This window comes from Callionymus lyra, chromosome 10, assembly GCF_982586985.1.
Source record: "Callionymus lyra chromosome 10, fCalLyr1.hap1.1, whole genome shotgun sequence".
Taxonomy (NCBI): Eukaryota; Metazoa; Chordata; class Actinopteri; order Syngnathiformes; family Callionymidae; genus Callionymus; species Callionymus lyra.
Genome location: NC_141827.1, coordinates 26,354,995 through 26,377,316, shown reverse-complemented (window position 1 = coordinate 26,377,316; position 22,322 = coordinate 26,354,995). Strand labels below are relative to the sequence as shown.

The following is a 22,322-nucleotide window of genomic DNA, read 5'->3' as shown; positions in this document are numbered from 1 at the left end:
AGTGAAATAAAATGTTCCGATTGATCGACTCGATCCAAATAATTCCATTCTGTCATCAGAATGAAGTTAGTTAAGTATAAGTAAATATATATATATATTGCATTTTATTGCATTGCATTTCTAGGTAGACTTGCTCATTCTAAGTAAAAAATTAAAGCAAGTAAAAACGCTTCCCTGCTGTTCAACTTCATCTACCAGACAAGCCCACACAGATCGCTTGTCAATCATTGTTGAAAGATGCAAAACAGAATCACCTCTGACAGGTGGTTTTTCATATTAGGACAACAATCACTTTAAAAATAACACAAATCAATGTAACATACATTGTTTATAGTCCCCAGCATGGTTGTAAACAAAATGAAATGTTTTCGCCAACAACCCATAATCACGTATCACAAAAAGACTAAATGCACTGGATGGGTGGTGATGGAGACAAGGACTTGGGTTTTGAAATAAAAACTATGCCAAAATAGTTTCTCCACATGGATTCGCATAGGCAAGTGTGATGTGCTCAGAGATGTAGGAACACTTGGGGTAAAAACAATACAGTGGGACAAAGAAAATGTACAGAAAAAACCAATGTTTACCAGATAAAAATCTGAACTTATGGAACTAATTTAGAACAGAACACAGTGTGTACTAATTTAGCAGGAATGGAAACGCATAATAATAATAATGAATTATGTTTTTTAAAGCAAGGTTATTTTGTTGGAAACACTAAAAACCTTCTCTTCCCACCATTCCAATCTTAAGTCAAGTGTCGTGTTGATCAGCTTTATTGGTTTTTCACACACAGTTTTCTCTTCTTTTTAGGTGTCAAACATAGTACAAAGTGTAAACAAACATGTCAGCAATGTGTCGCGTAAAAACAAACCTACTGAACCGAGAACTGAACAAACACGTCGTTATGGAAAACAAAAGCAGAATGTTGGAGACTTTGAACAAACAGTAATATCTCAAATAAAAAAAACAACAAAAAAACAATTTCAATACAATTTACTGTATTATATTTATATGGTAAATCTTACAAAAAATGGGTCTATAAACTTTTACAACCTTCTCTACTAACATCTTCTAAAACCCTGAAAGATTAAAAAATGGTTTACACTCTTACTCAAACTGGCTAAAAACCTAACAAGTTGATCTAGGCAGTTCATTAGTGCTACTTAGTTGAGCCAATCAGAGCGCAGGATACTGAACAGCATGCTCGGATTGTGGTTCCTCGTTTATTGATACAAAAAGTTACCAACAGGCATCGTGATCACAGGATAAAATGAAACATTTGTGATATGGTTTCACAAATATAAGAATCTGCAAATCTGTATAAAGTGACTAAAGGGATGACTGTGTTAAATTGTTGTCTTTTTATTTTATCAAAAGGAAAGGAAAAACCACCTGGTTGTTGCCAAACTTCCAGATTCCAATATCACCGAACAAACCAGTTTGTGAAATAAATTCACCACCACTGGAGTCAAAGAAGAGAACCTGGTCCTTTTTCACAAATGTGATCAATCACCTAGAAGTTTTTTTCCATTAATTAAAACTATTTTACAAGTCATGGTCATAAATATCACATATTTCTTTTTGTATTCAAGCACTTTCATTATCAGTTTGTCAAACTTTTTTCCTTTTTTTTAATAACTAAAGACAGATCCCCCCATCCTTTAGAAGAGGGAAAACATGTACATTTTTTAAGTATTAAAAAACAACAATGACTTTGGTAAATGTCCTCTTAAACAGTGGTTTCACAACAAGCTTGAAAAACAACAACAACAAAAAAAGGTTTTGTTAACTAGTTTCCAAAAAATGAATTTACAGTTACTCAAACACACGAAAAAGAGACCATCTTGTTGCAGAGAAAAACATTTAAACTAGTCAAGACAAAGATTTGGGACCACTGCTCTTTAGACTTAAAACTAACAATGAAATGATTAAATGTTTACTTACTTCAAGTAGAAGAGAAACATAGAAAAAAAAACATTTTTGTCATAGATTATTCCAAAAGTTGAAATATTTGTTTTTAAGGATTCAAGACAAGAGTACAATTGTGTCAATCAAAGTTAAAAAAAAAAAGAAAAAAGTGTGAATTCTAGATGAATCACAGTATATTTCAAAGCACATTCAAGCTAAAAACTGTTAAAGCGTGGTGAAGCTCAAGAGTTCTTGTGATGGATGAAGCCAGACTGACAACCAGTTGAGTGATGATTTTAAGTGGTTTAGATAACAGACCAGAGTTGTCGAGTCGCACAATCTCTTCATATGACAATATTTGTAATATTTAGAATCCAACCAGACAAAGTTTATGGAGCGACTGTTTTCTGCTAACATCTTTGAAAAAAAATCGTCTCTTTAAATATCCATGAAATGAGGAAGGATGCTACTCAGGATGGATGTGTCTGGGTTTACCTAATGTTGTGTTAATCCACAACTTGAGCCGACTTGTGCGCCGCCGTGGTGACGTCGTTGACGAACGATGCCTTGCTCATTCCTTGCTGTGGGACAGAGAGTGACAGGTCAGTTGTCCGACTGAGAAGCACATGTTAACAGACCAGAGCTGCAGGATTCCTGCACAGAGCTGCTGTCGGTCACTTGAGGAGAACGTAATCCTTCCTCTCACCAGTTTCTCACAAATACCTGAGGTAGGTGTGGACACAGAAGAGGAGCGAGACACGCCCTGATCCATGTCAGGCTACAGACGTGACTCACCTTCTTCAGGAAGCTCTGAATGTCTTTGTCTGACCACAGGTTGTGCAGGAGCAGAGCGGCGGCCTTGCTGGATTTGGGGAAGTATCTGATGGAAGCGAGTCGCTGAGATAAGTCTCGTGCTGTCGAATGGGTTTCAGCTGCGGCACAAACCTGTTCTGGCTGAGTTGGTTCAGCGCTTCGATCAGGGAGCTGGTGATCAGGTGTTTGTTGGTCTCGCAGTCCTTCAGGAGCAGGAAGTTGCTGGTCTGACAGGCCATGGCGAGAGTGTCGTCAGACTCGTTGCCCTCCGAGGTGCCGGCTCTGATGATGGCCAGCAGCTCAGGGAGACCTTTACGAGCTGCAGAGTCACAGAAGATGATGTTGAGCTGTTTAACAACTGGAGACAGACTTTTATAAAGATCTCTGATTGGTTATTTTGTTAATAAAGACCGCTTTAACACAATGTTATGACTTTATTCGTGTTAGAAAACATTTTTAAAACATTTAAGTTGTATAGAAGTAAAATACATTTAATTCTCAACTGTTAAGCTGAGAAATGAAAGGCTATTTTCGCTCGCAAATTTATATTAGCCCCATTAGAATATTTATTGGTTACATTTATTTCAAATATTGAAACTTTTGATTTTTGTATTAAGATGTTTTTCAAAGCATTTCAAAAGAAAATTTAATGAAATAATCTGAATACTCAAAGGTTGAGTGTGTTTTTATTGAATATTTATTAAAATTATCTGTTTAATGAAAGGTTGTTTTCTAAGTTGTTTTTACACAGAGTTTATATTTTAATTACAATATTTGAAAATGAAAGTACCACATTCTACTTCTACTTAATTTTGAAAAATGTATTATAAAAATATAAGCATATTTTGGTGCCATCTTTGTATATTGAACTTAAAGGGCTACAAATGTAATAATATTAATTTAGAAAAGTAATTTTTTAAAAATTATTGTAATTTAAATATCAAATGTAATGTAAATGTAATAAAAAGAAAAAACATACGTTTTATTAAATTAATAGAAAATATTAAATAAAAAAAAACTATATTCAACCAAAAAAAACTCATTCAATACACAACTTATTGCATTCAATTATTCAAAAGAATTATTAAATGCTTAAAGAAATTCAGTCGTGCTAAACCGTTTGCTAACATCTTCAAAGATGAACTGACAAGATAGGATTTAATGGAATAGCCTGAAGTGAACGGAAAAGATAAATTTATGATTTTTTTTAAAGTCTGAAATGATTTAAAATCAGACAACAACAAATAAAAGATACGCCGACCCAAATTCTGGCAAACACTTAGGCCCGTTGTGTGATCGAGTTTGATCTAAATCATTGTCTACAACAAGATTGTATCCATGAGTAAAAGCAGCAAAGATGTGCAGGAAACATAAAGGATACAAACTTCTCGTTTCTTACCGATGGTGCTGTGCAGCACAGGGTTCTTACTGAGGTTCCCCACCAGGGCCACCGTGCTCCTCTGCAGGTTGACTTTGTTGGACCGGAGCAGAGGCGCGATGACGCCCATGCCCTTTAGCTTCTGCACGATGATCTGACTCATCGCCATGGAGACCTGAGTAAACAAGTAAGAGGGCGATGGGTTCAATATTCCAACTGTGGCGAGCAAAGTTTACGTACGACGCCTTCATTTGCGATCAGGTTGTGCATCGCTCCGCAACAAGCCTCCTGCGTCTCTTCACGCTGACTGCCCGCGAGCAGAGAGAGATAGTCCTGCAGAGTTTTGGAGTGGAACAGCCTACCCGCGCCGGATGGTTTCGAGTCCTCCATGATTGGTAGATTGACCTGGTACTGAAGAGAGAAACATTCCTGTGTTGTTCTCAGTGTTATCTTGACCTTTAAAGTATATACTTTATTGAATATTGTTTTGATTGTTTAAGTGCTTTGTGACCCTGGTCTGGAAAAGCGCTATATAAATAAATATTACTTACTTACTTACTTTATTTAAAAAAAAACATCTTTAAGGCAGGGGTGGCAAATTGGTCCAGAAAAGGGCCGAGACGGTGCAGGTTTTTGTTCCAACCAGTCAGGCACACATGAGTTAACAAATCAGGCGACGGCTTAAACAAGCAACACCTGACTGACAATTAATTGATTACCGTCTTCAGACGCCGGATTGGTTCAACTGTATGTGCTTGACTGGTTAGATCCAAAACCTGCACCGTCTCGGTATTCTGGAATAGTTTGACACCTGTGCTTTAAGAGAATTGCAAAATGTTTTGTTCTTTTTTACTCTAAAAGGAGAACAAACTATTTAAATAGTTATTTAAATAAATAAATAAATTGTAATGTTTAAATATATTGTATGAATCTGCAGTCAGGCACGGCAAATCTCCGTGTCACTGTAAACACTGTTACAAATAGTTCTTTTGTTGTGAAGTATAAAAGGTTCAAATAAATAATCTAAGTGGGAGCGACTCATTACTGCACCTGCCTCACTTATGGTGCCAAGTAAAACATGAACTCCCTTGATGTCTTCCTAAACACCATTTAATAGCGGCTGACTGGACGCTACAACACTGTATTTAAACTCTAGCTCTGTTTTTCTATGTCAACACTGATCAACAGCTGTGATTGTTTGGTTGGGCGGCAAAGCAGCTCGGCAAAGAGCTGTTTACTTACTTACTGTTAACCTTTACCGAGAGGGTTGTTGAGAGGGATGGCACCTCAAATTAAATGTTTAACTTTTGAGTTGAAATAAATGTTGTCAGGTTAAAGATGAGAACATTAAATGGTCACTAATTTTGTTTGTAAACGAGAGGCCACTGTATAAGTAATTCCAGTTTTGTTTTTAGATTACGGGCGAAAAACAATTTTGTAATAATACATATTTTCTAACTAAAACTATATATATACAGAATATATATACAGTATATATATATATATATATATATATATATATATATATATATATATATATATAAATAAACACTTTTTGTTGCATCTCTAAAATTCAAATACTCAAACATATTCAGAACAACAACTTACTGCATTATTTTATGTATATAAACATTAAAAAAAACACAAGTTGGTAACAGGTGTGCAAATGAAAGGGTACAATAGGGAACTGTTAAGAGAAAACCACAAAATCGCCTGAAGTGTTGACGTTATCCTGTCGTTTAACAATTATTTCTCTCTTTGTCAGACGTTTATGGCCAAACAATCAAGTTCTCCTGGTCTCACCTCAGACTCTGACCCTTTGCCCTGTGGGCTGAAGCAGCCGATGGGCCCGGTATCGCCCTGACTGGGATTCTTGCTGACAGCTTTGGCCAGAGATGTGTACTTGTTGAACAATGCTGGCGCCTCGTTCTCCAGCTGGAAGGTCAGGTTGTGCAGGATGCAGACACAGTTTTCCACAGACTGACAAGAACAGAAAGACAAAGTTAACCTCGAGGGGGCTCAGGTGAAGTTGTTAAGAAAATGTTTTTCAGTTGATACATTTGTAAATACTTTATAAATAAATAAAATTCAGGTACAATTTTACAACTGGGACACAACACTGATATCATTGGCTCATGTTGTCCATCAGTTAGAAACCTGAGAACTCAAAAGAAGCTAGAGGTGGGAGAACATGCAAAGTAAACAAAGAAACAAAGTGAAATCCGAGACCTGAAATTCCAGCAAAATACAGAAACAAGCAGTTTGTGATCTGATCTTAACTTACTAAGTGCAGTGAATATAACCTTAGTGGGACTTCTACACGACGTTATGAGTCGTAATTCCTATGGTTCTGTCTTAAGACTTCATTTAAGAGACGAGGGTTCAGGTAAAGATCATCCTCTCATCATCTCTTCATGATCGTTCAGTGATGACAGATTTTGATGGAATTCTTCATGATAAACGATCGTACCTTGTCGTCGTGGTTTTCTTCTTCCACACACGTGTTAACATACGCCACTAAAGAGTCGACCAGACCTGGATGTTTCCTCATTGCCTGCCTGTTGTTTTGCTTTGCACTACTAAGATTTCTGTTGGGATGGAGAGAGAACTGGTAGAATAAGAAAGGTCAAGATGTTTAAACTGACAGAAACAGTCAAATAAATAAAGAAATGTAGCAATAACATAAGAACTTTCACCTCCAAATAATCTAAAGAAAAGAAAATCATCATAAATACATAGTTTCATCAGTTTTATCAGTATTTGGAATATTTGTTTTACCTAAGACATCCTGTGGCGTTAAAGAAAAGCTCACTGTTGCTGGAGCTGGGACTGGCTGCACAAGGAGCGATCACTCTCTCTACTAAGGCAGGCAGAGCCAATTTAACCAGGTCCGGCTTCAGGGCGTCTGCTGAGGACAAGTTCCACAAGAGACCTGTGGACATATCCTCATTAGGCAAAGAATTGAAACATGCCAGTGAAAAACTTTCGGCTTAAAATCTCAGCTGCACAAGGTTTTCTGAGGACTCGAGCTCTAAACTGAATCAACGGAGATGAATGAACCATTATTACTCATGAACGCTGACTCATTTTAAAATAATAATAGCCGTGTGTAGTAAATGATGTTCTCACCCGTCAGCTGTCTCTGTGTCTCGGCAGAGTCTGTATCTTTGAGCAGGTCCACGGCCTCCTCCACACCTCTGCAGCGGTGGATCTCCTCCTTGTTCTTGGTGTTCTTGAACGAGAGGTTTCTGAGGGCGGCCGAGGACGATTGGCTGACCTGAGGGTTATTGCTGTGCAACATGGCCACCAGAGGAGGGATGCCGTTTAACTTGAACACCTGAGATGACGGAAGTCAACAGTCATCCTCTGAACGCTGTCATCGGTGAGCAGAGATGCAGATGGAGTGCACCAATGCTCCTCCCAGGATGCAACACTAATAGACTCAGGGACTCATTCATTCCTCGTGCTATTAGACTGTTTCATTCTGAGTTTGGGGGCAGGAGCAGTGAAAACATTATTTAATCTATGTTAATCTTTGTGTAATATTTCTGTGATCTAGGTTCTTTATACTTAGATTTTGTCATTTTGTTCTTGTTATTGCACTTCTTGTTTTTATGAATCCATCGTCTGGGTTGCTGTGTGCTGGAAAAACAATTTCCCGAAAGAGCTCTCCAGATGGATTAATAAGGTCTATCTATCTATCTAGTTTGATCCACCATGTTTGTTCAATAACTTAAATAGGGACATTTCTAATGTGAACTTCATGTGTCAGTTATTTTGGGGTCATTTTTGAAACAGAATCTGACTTGAATTCTGTAAGAATGATTTTGGGACACAAGTGTCACTTACTAACATTAGTTCTGTCAGTATTATGTTTTTTTGGGGACAAGTTTTGGTGTAATTATTAGTTCTGTGAGTATTATTTTCTGTTTATTTTGTCAAGAGTAACAGACATTAAGTTCTCTCAGAATTATTTTAGGGATATATTTAGTCAAGTGTAGCAGATTGAGTGAGGTTCTACGAGTACCATTTTTGTGTTAAACTGTGTGCGTGAGTAAGAGTGCATGAGAGGCTTTAACAGGCGAGTTCTGATGTTGAGTGACAGTTAGTGCTGCGATCACTGATAACTTCTAATTTCTCAAGTATCTGTACCAACCCGACAGACACAAGGCTTTACTTGGAAACTAATGACTTGTTAATTGATCTGTGCATTAACCTGTGAGTCACAAAAGTAAATCTCTTATGGACAAAATAACTGAAAACATGATGGCGTACAAGAGGAAAGACGACTCATATTCATGGATTTAAAATTGATAAACAATATGTAGGACAATTATAAGAAAGACACTGACTCAAAAAAGAAGAGACCCATTAAGAAGAATCCTACCAGCAAGAGAAAGGCTTAGTTTGTCTAAAGATCATCAAAGTTGACTGAGAATAGGTCTGCACGATCTTGTAAATATGTGTGATATTCGATACTGGTGTCTTTAAGTACGATATAGATATTAATGTGATATTTTTTTTTTTCTTCACGCGATCTTGAATCGTTTTCCCGCGAAACTGAGCGACATTAGTAAAATGTCCCACCACCTTGTACACGCACACATAACAGTTTATAAATGACATGACGCCAACAACTTATTAGCTCATTAGCATACGGCGAAGACGGACAGGTTTGCACTTGTTTGGAAGTTCCGCGATCTTATAAGAAAACAACTGAGACGAGATGAAAAGTACTTGAAAGAAATGAGTGACTGGATCACTAATGTTTAAGTAGCTCATAAGTAAGTCTTACTTCCGTGTATATATTGAGCCATGCTAAGTCAGCGTGCCGGCAAGACGCATCGCCATAGCAACCGAGCCTAGCAAGCTGCGCCGCACAGCATACATAGAAGTACAAATTGACAACTTTACAGAAAGTGACACTGATTGGTCAAAGTGCGGATTTAAAGAAATGCTTGATTTGATTGATTGATTGATTGATCAATGAAAAATGATAAATTATGGCACACGTTTTCGATATGCATATCGCACATGCCAATATCACGACATCTATATTTTTTTAATATGTAGTGCAGATACAGATCTGAGAATTAATAATAATTGAAAATATAATAAATAAAAAAAATCATTAGATAAAAGTGAAGCAAGTTACCTCATCTTTTGCCATTTCATTCAAAAAGGTATTGTGTTGGATAGACGAGGCCCCACAGGTTTTATACGACTCGTTCTGGCTGGCGAGTAACTCCACTGCCTCTTTCATGGTCAGGTCTTTGGGAACATTTCCGTTCGTCCTGTTGAAAACAAAAAGCCGTGTCAACATTCAGAAAGGCTTCCCGAGTGAAATGTGTTCGATACCCACAGAGAGTGACTGTTGTTCTTCGATGTCGTTTGTTCCGCAGCAGAGTATGTCTGGATTAGACCCGTCTCGTCCTTGCTGGCGATAAAACCTTTGTTTAGCGCCTGTGTGCTGTTTGTTCTGACCTGCAGCGGAGGAGGAGGAGGCAGCTCGGAGACGCTCGTCACAAACTGTCTGCTGGTTTGTTCTGTTCCCCTGATTGTGTTGTTAAAAGACATGTTCTTGGACGTAGGAAGGGGCCAGGACAGGCTTGGCTCGCTGTAGCTGGTGTCCCTCTGAGCGGCCTTCGACTTGTTGCCCATGGTGCCCATGCCGCCAATGGTGCCCATGCCGCCAACGGTGCCCATGGTGCCCATGCCGCCAATAGTGCCCATGCCGCCCATGGTGCCCATGGTGCCCATGCCGCCCATGGTGCCCATGGTGCCCATGCCGCCCATGGTGCCCATGCCGCCCATGGTGCCCATGCCACCCTTGGTGCCCATTCCGCACATGGTGCCCATGCCTCCCATGCCGCCCATGGTGCCCATGGTGCTCTTGTTGTGATCCCAGTAGATGCTTTGAGAGCTTTTATTTCTTGTAGGGCTAACCATTTGTTTCTGATAGACAGATTTCTCATGACCGATCTGCAGAAACAGAAATACAAATTATGAGTCAATGTTGATCATTAAGAAAACCAGGGTTTTTTTATATCACATTTTTTTTATGTACTAAATAGACCTGATAGATCATGTGATAGCTCAACTGATAGTGAAGATTATCCCAATCCGTGTGATGACAATGATGATAGAAAAGTGACTCACATTAGCATGTTGTGCATAACTACAGTTTTTGTGTAAGTGTTAAACTTGTTATTTATTTGAAGTCATGATGAAGTTGTAACCAAATGTCATTCTATGTCTGTGATACTGTCACTTTCCACTGAAGAAGAAATCTATTGGGTGATTTCCTGGTTTGTTACATTTGTCCCACTATTTTAAGCCGCAAAGGTTATAAACCAACATCAATTTTAAATAATCGTGATATATATTTTAAATTGTAAAGAAATTTTTTATTAAAATTACGTTGTTCTTTATCTACCTAATTTTTTTTAATTAAAAATTGCTTAATTTATATTTATATTGCATTTTATATGAAGACAATTCTAGCCTATGTGACAAACAACAAATTTATCTTCACATTATGCAGTGAAACTCGACTAGATTCTGTGAATAAGGCCAACACAGTTTTGATTTCTCACGCTGTCAGAGGGTAATAGATCAGAATGACTCACCGTTTTAGTGAATCCATTGCCAAAAAAGACAGTTCCATTTGATGCACCTGTCCTGGAGCCGTCGGTGAACACAGATTCATACGACGGGCCTTAAAGGTAAAAAGTCATCAGATTATTGACATGCCTTTAAATTGGAACAATCGATCATCAAAACTTTGAACGCTAGCATGAAAGGAAGGTCCAGCATAATGACTTTGAAAACCATATAGATTGAGATGAAAAGAAAACTAGTGAAATTTATGATCGACTTTTACGATCGTCGTGTATCAATAAAAATGCATGAGTTCTGAAGACGCACTGCCTTTATAGATATCTTTATCACGCTAGATAAAAGCGGTGGACAGAGCGCCTTTGTCGACTATTTGAAAAAAAACATCAGCGATAACCTGCGATGTGTTGCGCAACACACTCAGCATGTTTAGAAGCATGTTTAGCAGTGAGATATTAAATAAAGGCAATATTAGGGCTGATCATCATTGACGTGTCCTCATTTTTCTGGACATTTAAAACAACCATGTGATCTTTTTTTCTAAAATTGATAAAAAATCTTGTGTAAGTTTATATTTTAGGCCAGAATCTAACCTTTGTGTTAACCCGTGGCTCAAACTGGTTCTGAAAATACTTTAAAACAATTAATTGTGTCACACTTGGTTTATCTTAACTCACAACAGTATTAAATGTCACAACTTTCACTTGATACTGTTACGCAGCAGTGCATCATGGGACATGTGAGATTTTTTTCAGTTACTTATTATAGATATAAATATGCAATCACTTTTGTTTGCTTCTATAATTATATTGCAGGCTGTCTTTGTTGGTTAAAAATGAAAAACAGTTCAAAGATTGAGACAAAACTTTAATGAATGCTACAGAGAAGAGCAGATCATGAGTCTACTTTTGAGTTTTAACAGTGTCTCATACTCTCCATTTTTAAGCTTTTAGATTTGTTTAATTCCTTGTATCCAGGGTCCTGTCGCTTATGAACTTTGACCAGTGACTTTTGACAAAAGTACACATTACTGCACCTGCTAAAAATAAGAAGTTGATTCTCTTTTACCGACTGTTTACCTTGGTCTGAACACTATCTACTAGAAATGTACAATTGCTTTTATAACATCTCTAGTGTTATAATCTTTATGACTGGCTGTCTGTCTGTCTGTCTAGGACCATGTCTCAGGTTCAACATTATTTTTGTTTCTTTTTTTTCCTTAAGCTGGTACTGACCACTGCTCTGAAAGAGTCTCTGCAGATATAAACACTATTATTACACAAACTTGAAAATATCCAGAATATGTTTTTGTTCACCAGATACAGACATTGCTTTGACATGAGAACTCTGTTCTAGTTTATTTTTTCAAATAAAAAGGAAAAATAAAATCTGATATAGATTTTTGAAAATGTCTGATTTACGAGTTGAATTTGTCTAGACTTGAGAATTGTTTTACACGATGACTTCGCACAAAAAAAAAAAGTTTATTAGCTAGTTCACGTTAGCAATGCTAATTTTCTTTATAATATCAATGTCTCCATTTTGAGTGACGCATATTTACGCTGTTAGCACTTGGAGCTACTTTTGTACATTTATATTTTAGAAGCTTTTTTCATTCACGATGAAAAATACTTTCGCCAGTTTTAACTGTTGTCTTACTTGTAGGAGACAGAGAGCTGGAGGCGCTCCGGGAGCTGTTCAGTCTGGCCTTGGTCTTCTTAATGGTCTGCACTTGTTCCCAGACCCGTCGCTCCCGGGAAACTGTCTGGTTCGCGGACGGAAGAGCGAGGCTCGTGTCGTCCACGTTCCCGATGGCAATGGCGGATTTAAGAGGCTGGTTCGCCATTTTTTTAGCGAGTTTTTTTCTTAGGTTCCCGAGCAGCTCAGAGACATGAGTGGAAGCTGACGCTGCAGCTCACTGTTGGTTCGTGTGACAACAAGAGTGCACCTTGTCCTGGCAGACCGCGCCCAGGGAGGTAACACACTACACACCTGGCTGCGCGCTCACGACTTTTTATTTATTTATTCATTTAAAGTTAAAGTTGTTTAAGCATTACTTTAAACAGCTTGAGTCAAATATTGACTGTGTACAAATATCGCATTATTTATGCAACACTCCATAATTATACTGAATTATAACTCAAATATTGCATGTAATTCCTTAAAAGTCAATTTGAATATATAGATATGAGGAATCCTTGAGGTTCAGTGTTCGATCTAGTCAGACAAAAGAAAATGTTGAATTGAAAATTTGTGCTGCTCAAATACAGTTTATTGCTGAGACAAAGTAGACAAGAGTCTCTCTCCCCTTTAACCGGGTATAACCATGACAACAAACCTGATCTTTAACCGTTACAATAAACAACAATTATATTTAGATCTATCATGCCTGGTTAAACCAACTTCAAATAATTCAAAATGACCTGAAGTTTGTTCCCATTCTTTTATTAATTTTATAATAAACAAACAGAGCAAACACAACTCAGTCATCATTTGTGCATTTATTGATTAAATTTGTGGATTAAAATAATATAAACCTTTTTTCTTCATTTACAGTTAAGTGAGATTACAGCAATTTTTTTCAGCGGATGGTTTGTTTTGCAGCCGTTCAACTTTTATTTTGAAAAGGGAAAACATGGTTTGAAAACTTCCTATTATTTATTATGACGGAGTAATCGAAAACACTTGTCACAACGCAATATTGGTCATCAGAAAAGTTTTTTCTAAATAACTACAATAGCTAAGAGGTTGTAGCAATCAAACCGTAATAGATGGAACATGTGCAACGTCACATTTGAAGTTTCAAAATACAAGTTCATTGGTTGCAGACAACAAACATTGAATTTTTAAAAATGCCAACTATATATAAAAAAGCAATTTGATTAATTAAGTGCACGGCTACATAACGTGAACCTTCATTCTTCAGCTGTCTTGAGACTGTAAAAGCATCGGTAGGAAGCAAAATTCTAACTCACATTGAAAGTTTTTTTTGCCAATTAGCGGCATAGAACATTCAAAATGACTTCGGGAAAGTGTTCCAACATTATGACATCCTACCTTGCGTGACAAAGTTCCTGATCGGAAGTGATCGTCGTCACTGAAATGTGATTATAACCAGCAGTGCCTGACTCCACTTGAAAACCACACCTTGAACAGATGTCGAAAACATTTTAGAAGCTTTCTAAACCACTTTGTGATTTGTTAGCTGCGAGAGAAGTTACAATGACACCAAAAAAAAAATATATGCAAGATATAGTTTTACTTGTTAAAGTTTTAGAGGTTTAAATAGGAGGTTTATCTGCATGAAGGTATTTCAGAAAGATTGGTTGCTGACTACACAGTAAAATATATGAAAGTGCTAAGTTAGTGAATTTAACAGTTAACAACTTCTGGTCTGCTAGCCTCAAAGCTAAAGAACCCTCTGTGGATGCTACATGAAGTCACAGCTCTATACAGTACTTTAAAAACTCGGTGCTGCTTCAAGTGAGTGCTGGAGTGTGGAAAAAAAGTGGAACCATCTTTGTCGGAATGAAAAAGAAAAGGGAGGTACTCTGCTGTCTTTGTGTTGGTGCATAGATTCAAATCTCAGTAGTTTGAGACATTAAGACAAGATAATAAGATTCTTCACTCACGACTCCTGGCGGTACATTCATTGTTAGAGCTAAAAAAAAATGGACTCCCAGGTTATCTTCATCATCTCAACTCTTCAGCTGACTCGCAGGAAACCCTCTCAACTTCTCCTGCAAACTACCGCCGGCGAGTCTCATCTGGTCCTCGGCCCCCTGCAGGGACTTGATCTCGATGGTGTAGAAGATGTAGAGCAGGAAGGTGGTCAGCAGGATGGCGAAGCAGAGCGCCGCCAGCAGGTAGAAGGAGACCCGCGGGAACGGTTGTTCGGTTCCCAGGGCCAGCCAGAAGACGGCCAAGATGGCCAGCTCCAGCACCAGCAGGGCCAGACCCATCACTCCAGTGCGAGCGGCAGAGTAGCGCATCCTCTCTGCGCAGTGCAGGCCCACTTTGACCTCCGTACGGGCTTCTGTCAGGATGTCGATGAGTTCTGCCACTTTTGAAAACAATACAAGGAAGTTAGAAAGGTCTTTTAAAACGTACTCACCATAAAACATCTTGTAATTTTACTTTCTTTTAACATACATTAATACATACATTTTAAAGTAAAACAATGACACAGATAGAGTGTAACACATACATTCAACAATAATACAACAACCAATTAAAAAAGCTTATCATAGGCTATTCATATGACGATTAGAAACTATCTGTTACTGTATATTCTTAACAATTTGAGTCGGTTTGGAATAGAAGAGAGCTTTGCCGCCATCTAGTGGGTAACTAGTGAAGCACTGAACCGGGAACATTTAATAATTTATCTCTCAGAAAAACATGCTCAAGCAGATTTTCGTTCATGTAAAACGCTTCATCTATTTATTTTTTTCCTATGGATTGGTTAATTATGTCATCCACTGCTTTTAGTTAAATATGTTACATTTTATCACTTTTAAATATTGGATGTTGTATTTATTATTTTACCACACTTCAATTTAAAATAATATAACTAAGTAAATTAATACTAAAAATATATATTTTTTTAAACACAGACATTCATTAGAGCTCCATAGCTTGATATATTAAATATTACCTCCGGTCAAATCAGGGTCCTTCGTGACACTTGTGTGAGACTGAGGGTCAAACTTGAGCACGGCGGTCAGTGCTTCGTGGTCAGAGTACGGGAATGGATGGTCAGGTACTGAGCCTTTGGTGGTGGACAAAGAAGAGCAACTGACGTCGGCTCTGCAGGATCCCTGGAAAGAACACGTAGACACTTTAGAACTTGATTGACATTCTGCTAGGACTGAGACAGCAACTCGCCTTGAAGAGGATGTAGTCGATTCTGATGCCCTTCTCGAATGGAACAATCGCTTTTTTACCGACAAAAGGATTTACTTCTATCAGGGTCATGCCATTCTCACATCCCTGAACAAATAAAGGAAGAAAAAAAACATCTAATGATGACCCTCATCAGTGTCACAAAATAAATCATCTTACATCGAAGTGGGCAGTCTCCAAATAAGAGTCCCGGAGTCCTGTGTAAGACCGAAGCATTCGATTACCGAGGTCCAGAGGGTGCATGTTGAGGTCGCCTCCTAAAATCACTACATCTGCTCCGGCAGAGGTGTGACTGATGGACAGAAGGAGACTTTACTGAATGTTCTGTTTGGGTGTGACTTCTACTTTAAATATTAAAAAAAACAATTTAATAATAAGACGTGCAAGTCGTCCCAATAGGAAAGCAAATAATGTTAATTACTAATATAATTACTCTAATGTATTCTAAACTAGATCTTCAAAATATATGTTGATCTTTGAAGCATGTCAAGTAACTTTTGGTTTTATTGAACAGCTCAAGGCTTATTGACTGCTTTCAATACATTCTTTTAAAATAAGTAGATTTTAAAGTAATACATTTAGGTTAAATCAAAGACTGATCTTCTGGGCGTTGGCGTTTTCGGTGTAATAGTAAAGGTGATTAGGATTCTGGTCTGGAAATACCATTATCGGCCAATCCGCAGGGTTTGAAATAGTGTCTCATGCTCCCCCTTGTGTCGAAATAGTACAACTGCAAAGTATTTAGTCACTTGTTACAAATGCTAATTTTCTGTGTGTACATTTGTATTCAAAGACAAGATAAAGACTCTCATTGTGTCAGTTTTTAGATTTATCTTCCTGGATACTTCAAAAAGTCCCAGTCCTTATCATATGAAAACGCAGTCTCTGACCCAGTATTCAAGCGGTGGTGGTCATGTGACACTTACAGACTCTCTAAGCAAGTCGCCCTGACACGGTTATGTAGTGAAGAACATGGTTAAAATAATTCTCAATAAAATATAAACATTTTTATAATGTCAATTTTTACGTAGTGTTGCTTTAAAAAAAACTTTTGGATGGAAAAATTAGCTCCAAATTTCTCAAATTAAAGCCTTAGTCTCACGTAAAAGATTATTATAAACAAATGCAGTAATGTCGGAAATGAAAGCCTTGCTTGTGAAACGAGGTGAAGCAGATGGTGAAAACGATACAATGCAAATATATCTGGTTACACACGCAGGTAACATTAGACACTATAAGGGAAAGGGAAGAGTAAAAACAAATCTGTGGTTCACCGAACAAACTGCTGCAGCTCCCAGGCCTGAACCACTCGGTGAGGCAGGTAGGAGTCCTTCTCTCTGCAGTACTCTGCATGCAGCTGAGACAAAACAGAGTCCTGGATCAATACTTCCTAAGATCGGAGGATCCATAGAAAGAGCGAGAGAAGATAACCTCACATGTGTGACATAAACATTTGCAATCAACTTGCCAATGTTGATCACCGCCAATCCCACGGCTTTGCCGCCAAACCAGTCTCCGTGGTGGGCCTGCATGAGCAGACGAGATCATCTTAAAGACGTGACATTTAACTGAGAACATTGCGGTTGTTCTATATTTAAGAGAAGACTATAAAGGAGTTTTTGATTATGAACATTCCTCTTTGAGATCCCTCGCTCAACACTCACCATGTAAGGATAACCGTTGAGTGAGTATTGGTAGAGAAATGTATCGTGGATCCTGTGTTTGGAGAAAAGTGCTAGTCCGCTCCCGATCACACCACTGCCGCAAAAAAATGAGATAAAAGAAAACAGTGTGGGAGGTATGAGTTAAAATCACATTTTCATCAAACGAATGTTGTTCAGGGAAGATGTGAGGACTAAACTTGACGCTGAAAAGGGATTAAAAGTAAAGCCTTTTCATTAATCCGGGTCTTGTGACCCGAGCAAGAAACCCACTGACTTTGAGGACGACCACACATCATGTTATCATCAACTCACTTTACTAGCAGCGACAACAATGTTTCCAAATTTTTAAAATTCACTACTCAAATACTGAATTGAACCAAAGTTTAGACACTTGTTAAAACAAACAAAAACATGAATTTACCTTTTGAAATAGTGTGAGTGAGGGTGGCTACAGCCAAGTCTCTTTTTCAAAAAGAGGAAATCTTTCTCACTCCATACCTGGAAACAAATTGGAGTCAGAGATATGAAGTTGACTTTCTTGTGTTAATAAAACCTATTAAAAGAATAACTTTTAATAAGTGTATGTCGGTATTATGTCAAAATATTGATTTCATATTTTAAAAGCGATGCAAATAATAAGTTCCTCCTGCATGAAAATTCTGGAAAGATAAATCAGACGTATTTTACAAGGAAAAAGAAGAATACCTGTTTAAAAAACAACTACAAGCAAGTTGCTATGTTATTAAAATGTTGATTCAAATAATCAGTTCTTCCTGCACATACATCTGAGTAAGGTTAATTAAACATATTTCATAAGGAAGAATGAGAATACCTTTGTTTGTTAAGCATTCACACAATTGAGATCCTATTTTCTTCTGACCTTAACTTTGTACCGCATTCTCCTCCCACAAATGTTATCCGTTCCAACTTTTATCAATTCAACTCATTTACGAAAAGTGAGCTATGTTCTAGCTCTCTTTTATCTCTTCCACTCATCCTTTTTTACTCTTTTTCTACCCCATTAACTTCAATGGGGAAAATCTTCAACCCATGTTTCAACTCCTTCCACTTTGACTTACCACTTATACTTTTACTACTACTTCCACAACTACTTCTACTACTACTATTTTTCTAGTTAGAACGTCTATTTTTTTAGTGATTTAAAAAAAATCGTCTGCATATTCAGTACATTTTTAGAAAGGTTCATTAAATGTATTTTATGGAAAGGAAAGAAAAGGATACCTACATTTAAAAAACAACATGTAAGTGATTCAAATAATCATTTCTTCCTGTATGTACATTTAAATTGAACTGAACATTATCTTTGGTACCTCCTGCAGCAGCACCAGGTCGTGATCTTCTTTAGACAACAACTCTCCGATCATGGTATAACGCTGAGCGCAGTGTTTGCTCAGAAACCGAATGCCCCTGGAGAAAGAAAAGCAAATCTGGCATGTGCAAAGTGTCACGTCGACAGATGGGGAATCAAGACTCACCAGCAGTTCAGAGAGAAAACTCGGACACAGAGAGAGTCCGACATGTTGGGCGAACTGACCTGTCAAGTAAGAACAGATCAGAAAAGTGCTACTTTCACATCTTTTGAAAAAATGTGCTTCATTTGGGACTGCAAAGGTGAGCCTGAAGATGAATAGATGAGTTGTTGATACAAAAGTAGTCAAAGAAAAACCTGACCGGGGTGATAAAGGAACAAAAAAGAAAGGTTAAGGGTTAAAGGTTGAGGGAGTCAAAGGTGTTCATCCATCACGGGCCTCCAGATACTGCTGAAAGGGATTGTTTGGAGAATAAAATGGGGAAGTAGTAAACCCAATAATGACAACTCAACATAAAAAGGGAATTTTCAGTCATTGTCATTTACACATATATAGCTTCAGTTATTAGCATGCATTAGTTTGAGTTATTTTGCAGACACTGACAGGTACAAAGTGACAGAATGGATTTTTATTAAGTGTATTTCACTTACCTTCGAACTCCTTCTACGTCAGCTGCGGGGATCTAGCAAGTGTAGCAGACTAGCTAGTGAGCTCTGGACTCATTGTTGTCTCAAGATTCATTCCGACGTGTGTTCAAATTGACAAGAATCCAACGAGAGTAAATATTTGTTCTGAAACTCCGCAGAGTGATTTTTACTGCCGGTGTGAGTCAAGAGTACGGGGCGTCATTGTTTCCGGTTGTCCACTTCCGCTTTCATCTTAAATCGTTTGTCTATTCAAAGTTAAAATACCAAATTATCACCATGTGTTTAATTTACAAGCGCCAAGATAATTATGTTCTTTAAAAAACTTTTTAAAAGCTGGATTCAGTTTTTAAACTGTAATTTGAAACGCGGGGGCAACTTCCGTGTTTAGTGCGTCACAAGTGCATTCTGGGAAACGATGTCTTTTGCAGTTAGTGATTTGAGCTTTTCGTACGTAGTTCATGATCTTTGAAAATATTTATTACATATTTGATTTAAAATATTATTATTTTTGGTTTATTTTACGATTCAACATCTTCCTTACCTAACGATTTCCTTGCACAACCAACTAGAACTTTTTAGAATTTAAATAAAAATAATTCGGAAATATTTTTCTGTAAAGAAAATATAAAAACTGCTAAACAAAAACATTGAATACATTATGAATATTTTTAATATAATATAATAGCAGCAGTACCATCGTCTGGAATTTTATTTTCTCAATTAGTTATTGTTAATGATGCCAATATTTCCAGTATAAAAAATTGACTTTTTCGCGTTTCTTATGCAGAAATAATACAACTTACACAATATAAAAATTAAGATTTGATTCTGTTTTTATCTCTATGTAAGGAATTCATTTTAAAGCCAATAGTCTGTATATGTATTACTATCCTTCATTAACAACACCTACTGTATGTTTAAATGTAAGTATAATTAATTAGTAATTAATATTTATAGATAATTATCTATAATCTTGAAATAAATATAGAAAAGTCAAAAGTCTTATTTTTTAAGTTTTTTAAATGATCAATTAGTTGTTGTTTTTTTTAACTACCTGAGATAAATGTTAAGTACAATGCATTCTTTCATCCAAAATGTCTGGATTCTGAAATTTACTGGAAGAAAATTCAAGCTGCTTACTGAACAAATACAACTAAAGTCTGTACAACAACAAGAAGAAAAACAAGATTACTTTAATACATTTGTATGGGGAACATGCCCCCAAGAACCATGTGTCTTTTATTGTTAATACAATTGTTTGATTACATAGTCCAACCTCTACTTGGAAGTATAAAATTGCAATGCACAATGGAAACAAAGACAATAGTAAACAACCTTAAACCAACAACAACAAAACTGCCCACACCATTCATAATATGATACAATAGATATCTCATTATTAGTTTTTAGCACAATCACACATTTTCAGTGAAGCGTTCAGCAAACACCGAGGGTCAGAAGAGTCAAAACAAACATCTTGATAATGGAAACAGCAAAAAAAAAAAAAAAAAAAGTCTGTATAAAAGTTTAGTTGGAGAAAAAGGACCTGCTGGATATTATTGTTTGTAGCTTGTGAAAAGTGAGATTCAGAGCCGGGGGCAACTGCACAGGTGAACGCCAAACAGTCCAGTGAAGCACACAGACTCTTCTTCTGTGTTGAGAGGCGTCCTGTGATTTCCAGTAGAAATCAGTTCGTCTCTGGTGCCCTTACCCTCCCCTCCCAATAATTGATTCTTACCCTATAAATAACAATCAATGGTCATACTCCACAGCACAGAGACAACAGTTCTCCCCCTCCGTCTGATATTTTCACTTATAATATACATAATAATGTGTTAAATATATATAAAAAAACAATGGACTCAGATTCCCCCACTGGTGAAAAAGAACGAAGTAAATGATGTGACTTCACAGCATACATCTTCTTTTTTTTTTTAAACAAAAGAAACAGTGATTCACTTCCCTCCTCTTCAACTATGGTCTCTGTGCTGTGATTTTATCACAAATATGAACGTGACGTCCCCAAAAAATACTCCTATGTAACATATATTCCTTTTTGACTCACAGTACAGAAATATTTTTGTTGTTAAAGGCTACAAAGGTGAAGGAAGAAAAATTTGCTGTTGCTTAGTAACCCTTCTTGATATCGTCGGAGCAACACGGGTGTCGTCAGGTAACCAAGCACCGGCTCGAGGCATTGCTGGTGTCAAAGGTCAGATGCTTGAATGACCTGAATTTGTAATAAAAGCGACACAAAAAAAAAACAACCTTCTCCCTGCACAGTTTATCACCCGTCTGCATGCCCGACTAGAACATCTGAAGGTTTCCAAATTGTTTTCTCAAACTATCTTCTGTTCACTTGAAAAATAAGAGGTAGTAAAAATCCAAAGTGGCAGGCAACGATTTCATCTTTGGAGAAAAAAGGCACTTTTTTTATCCTAACAAACACGGCAGAGCTGCTTTTTTTTATTATCCTTTCCTCTTCTTCTGTGGTCCAGTTCTCGATTCTTCAACAGTCGTAACGACACCTCTCACGCAACTTGTGAACCCCAAACACATCCTCTTCCCATCAACAACACATGTCAAGCTCCATCATCGACCCACTCCGTCTAAAGCATGTTGAAACACATGTTTATAAGCTGGTTGTCCAAGAGAAAATTACAACAACAACAACAAAAAAAAAGAATCTTCAACATTTCGTCACATGTCCACATTAATCCTTGCATACACAGCTTTTATTGTGTCCAGAAAAGGTTCTGTCAAACGACTTTGACCGCTTCTTGTGGATTTTCCTGTGCGTTGAGATTGTGTCACGCTTCATCACACTTTCTGTTAGTCTTTCACGAGTCTATAAACGTGATACTGAGCTCCGTGTTCGCTCGTGGAAACCTCAAAAACAAACGCTATACACATCAGGGTCTCCTGGGTGTCCCTGTTTGTCACCACCTGAGGGCAGAATAAACAAGTGTGAACAGTAAAAAAACACACCATAAAACAGTGACGTGAATATGTCCTAAGCAGTGATTCCCAACTTGTGGGCCGTTGAAGGTATTGC

The 22,322-nt window shown here is 37.4% G+C and overlaps 3 protein-coding genes across 3 annotated transcripts in view; all 3 read right to left on the bottom strand.

Annotated features, from left to right (window-relative positions):
* Positions 1-760: 760 nt before the first annotated feature.
* On the bottom strand, positions 761-12,669 carry LOC148071264 (plakophilin-1-like). Its single transcript, XM_087800091.1, has 13 exons — positions 12,380-12,669; positions 10,732-10,820; positions 9,465-10,084; positions 9,258-9,396; positions 7,232-7,439; positions 6,881-7,034; positions 6,573-6,690; positions 5,906-6,082; positions 4,343-4,513; positions 4,124-4,277; positions 2,857-3,043; positions 2,707-2,791; positions 761-2,492 (listed from the first exon to the last, which is right to left on the bottom strand). Exons 1-13 carry the CDS (start codon positions 12,564-12,566, stop codon positions 2,418-2,420), a joined length of 2,364 nt encoding a protein of 787 aa, XP_087656217.1. The 5' UTR covers positions 12,567-12,669; the 3' UTR covers positions 761-2,417.
* A 537-nt stretch (positions 12,670-13,206) lies between these two features.
* LOC148071263 (sphingomyelin phosphodiesterase 2-like) lies at positions 13,207-19,445 on the bottom strand. Its single transcript, XM_087801523.1, has 11 exons — positions 19,271-19,445; positions 18,786-18,844; positions 18,621-18,717; positions 17,711-17,787; positions 17,290-17,383; positions 17,062-17,151; positions 16,900-16,982; positions 15,785-15,917; positions 15,608-15,712; positions 15,378-15,540; positions 13,207-14,783 (listed from the first exon to the last, which is right to left on the bottom strand). Exons 2-11 carry the CDS (start codon positions 18,827-18,829, stop codon positions 14,419-14,421), a joined length of 1,251 nt encoding a protein of 416 aa, XP_087657649.1. The 5' UTR covers positions 18,830-18,844; positions 19,271-19,445; the 3' UTR covers positions 13,207-14,418.
* Positions 19,446-20,489: 1,044 nt separating this feature from the next.
* Positions 20,490-22,322, bottom strand: part of LOC148071262 (transcriptional enhancer factor TEF-5-like) — a 35,848-nt gene continuing 34,015 nt past the window's right edge. The window contains exon 13 of the mRNA XM_087801787.1: positions 20,490-22,213. Within this exon, the coding sequence (XP_087657913.1) occupies positions 22,100-22,213 (114 nt within the window). The 3' untranslated portion in view covers positions 20,490-22,099. The remainder of the gene's footprint in view (positions 22,214-22,322) is intronic.

What these genes read in the sequence shown, in the direction of transcription:
- LOC148071264 (XM_087800091.1), bottom strand. Translation starts at nt 12,566, where the DNA reads ATGGCGAACCAGCCTCTTAAATCCGCCATTGCCATCGGGAACGTGGAC. An exon ending in CAGCTCTCTGTCTCCTACAA is followed by an intron (nt 10,821 to 12,379) that starts GTAAGACAACAG and finishes TTTACCTTTAAG; the next exon opens with GCCCGTCGTATGAATCTGTG. An exon ending in AACCAACTCAGCCAGAACAG is followed by an intron (nt 2,792 to 2,856) that starts GTTTGTGCCGCA and finishes CGCTTCCATCAG; the next exon opens with ATACTTCCCCAAATCCAGCA.
- LOC148071263 (XM_087801523.1), bottom strand. Translation starts at nt 18,829, where the DNA reads ATGTCGGACTCTCTCTGTGTCCGAGTTTTCTCTCTGAACTGCTG. An exon ending in CAAATGTTTATGTCACACAT is followed by an intron (nt 16,983 to 17,061) that starts GTGAGGTTATCT and finishes GTTTTGTCTCAG; the next exon opens with CTGCATGCAGAGTACTGCAG. An exon ending in GAGCTGCAGCAGTTTGTTCG is followed by an intron (nt 15,918 to 16,899) that starts GTGAACCACAGA and finishes TCTGTCCATCAG; the next exon opens with TCACACCTCTGCCGGAGCAG.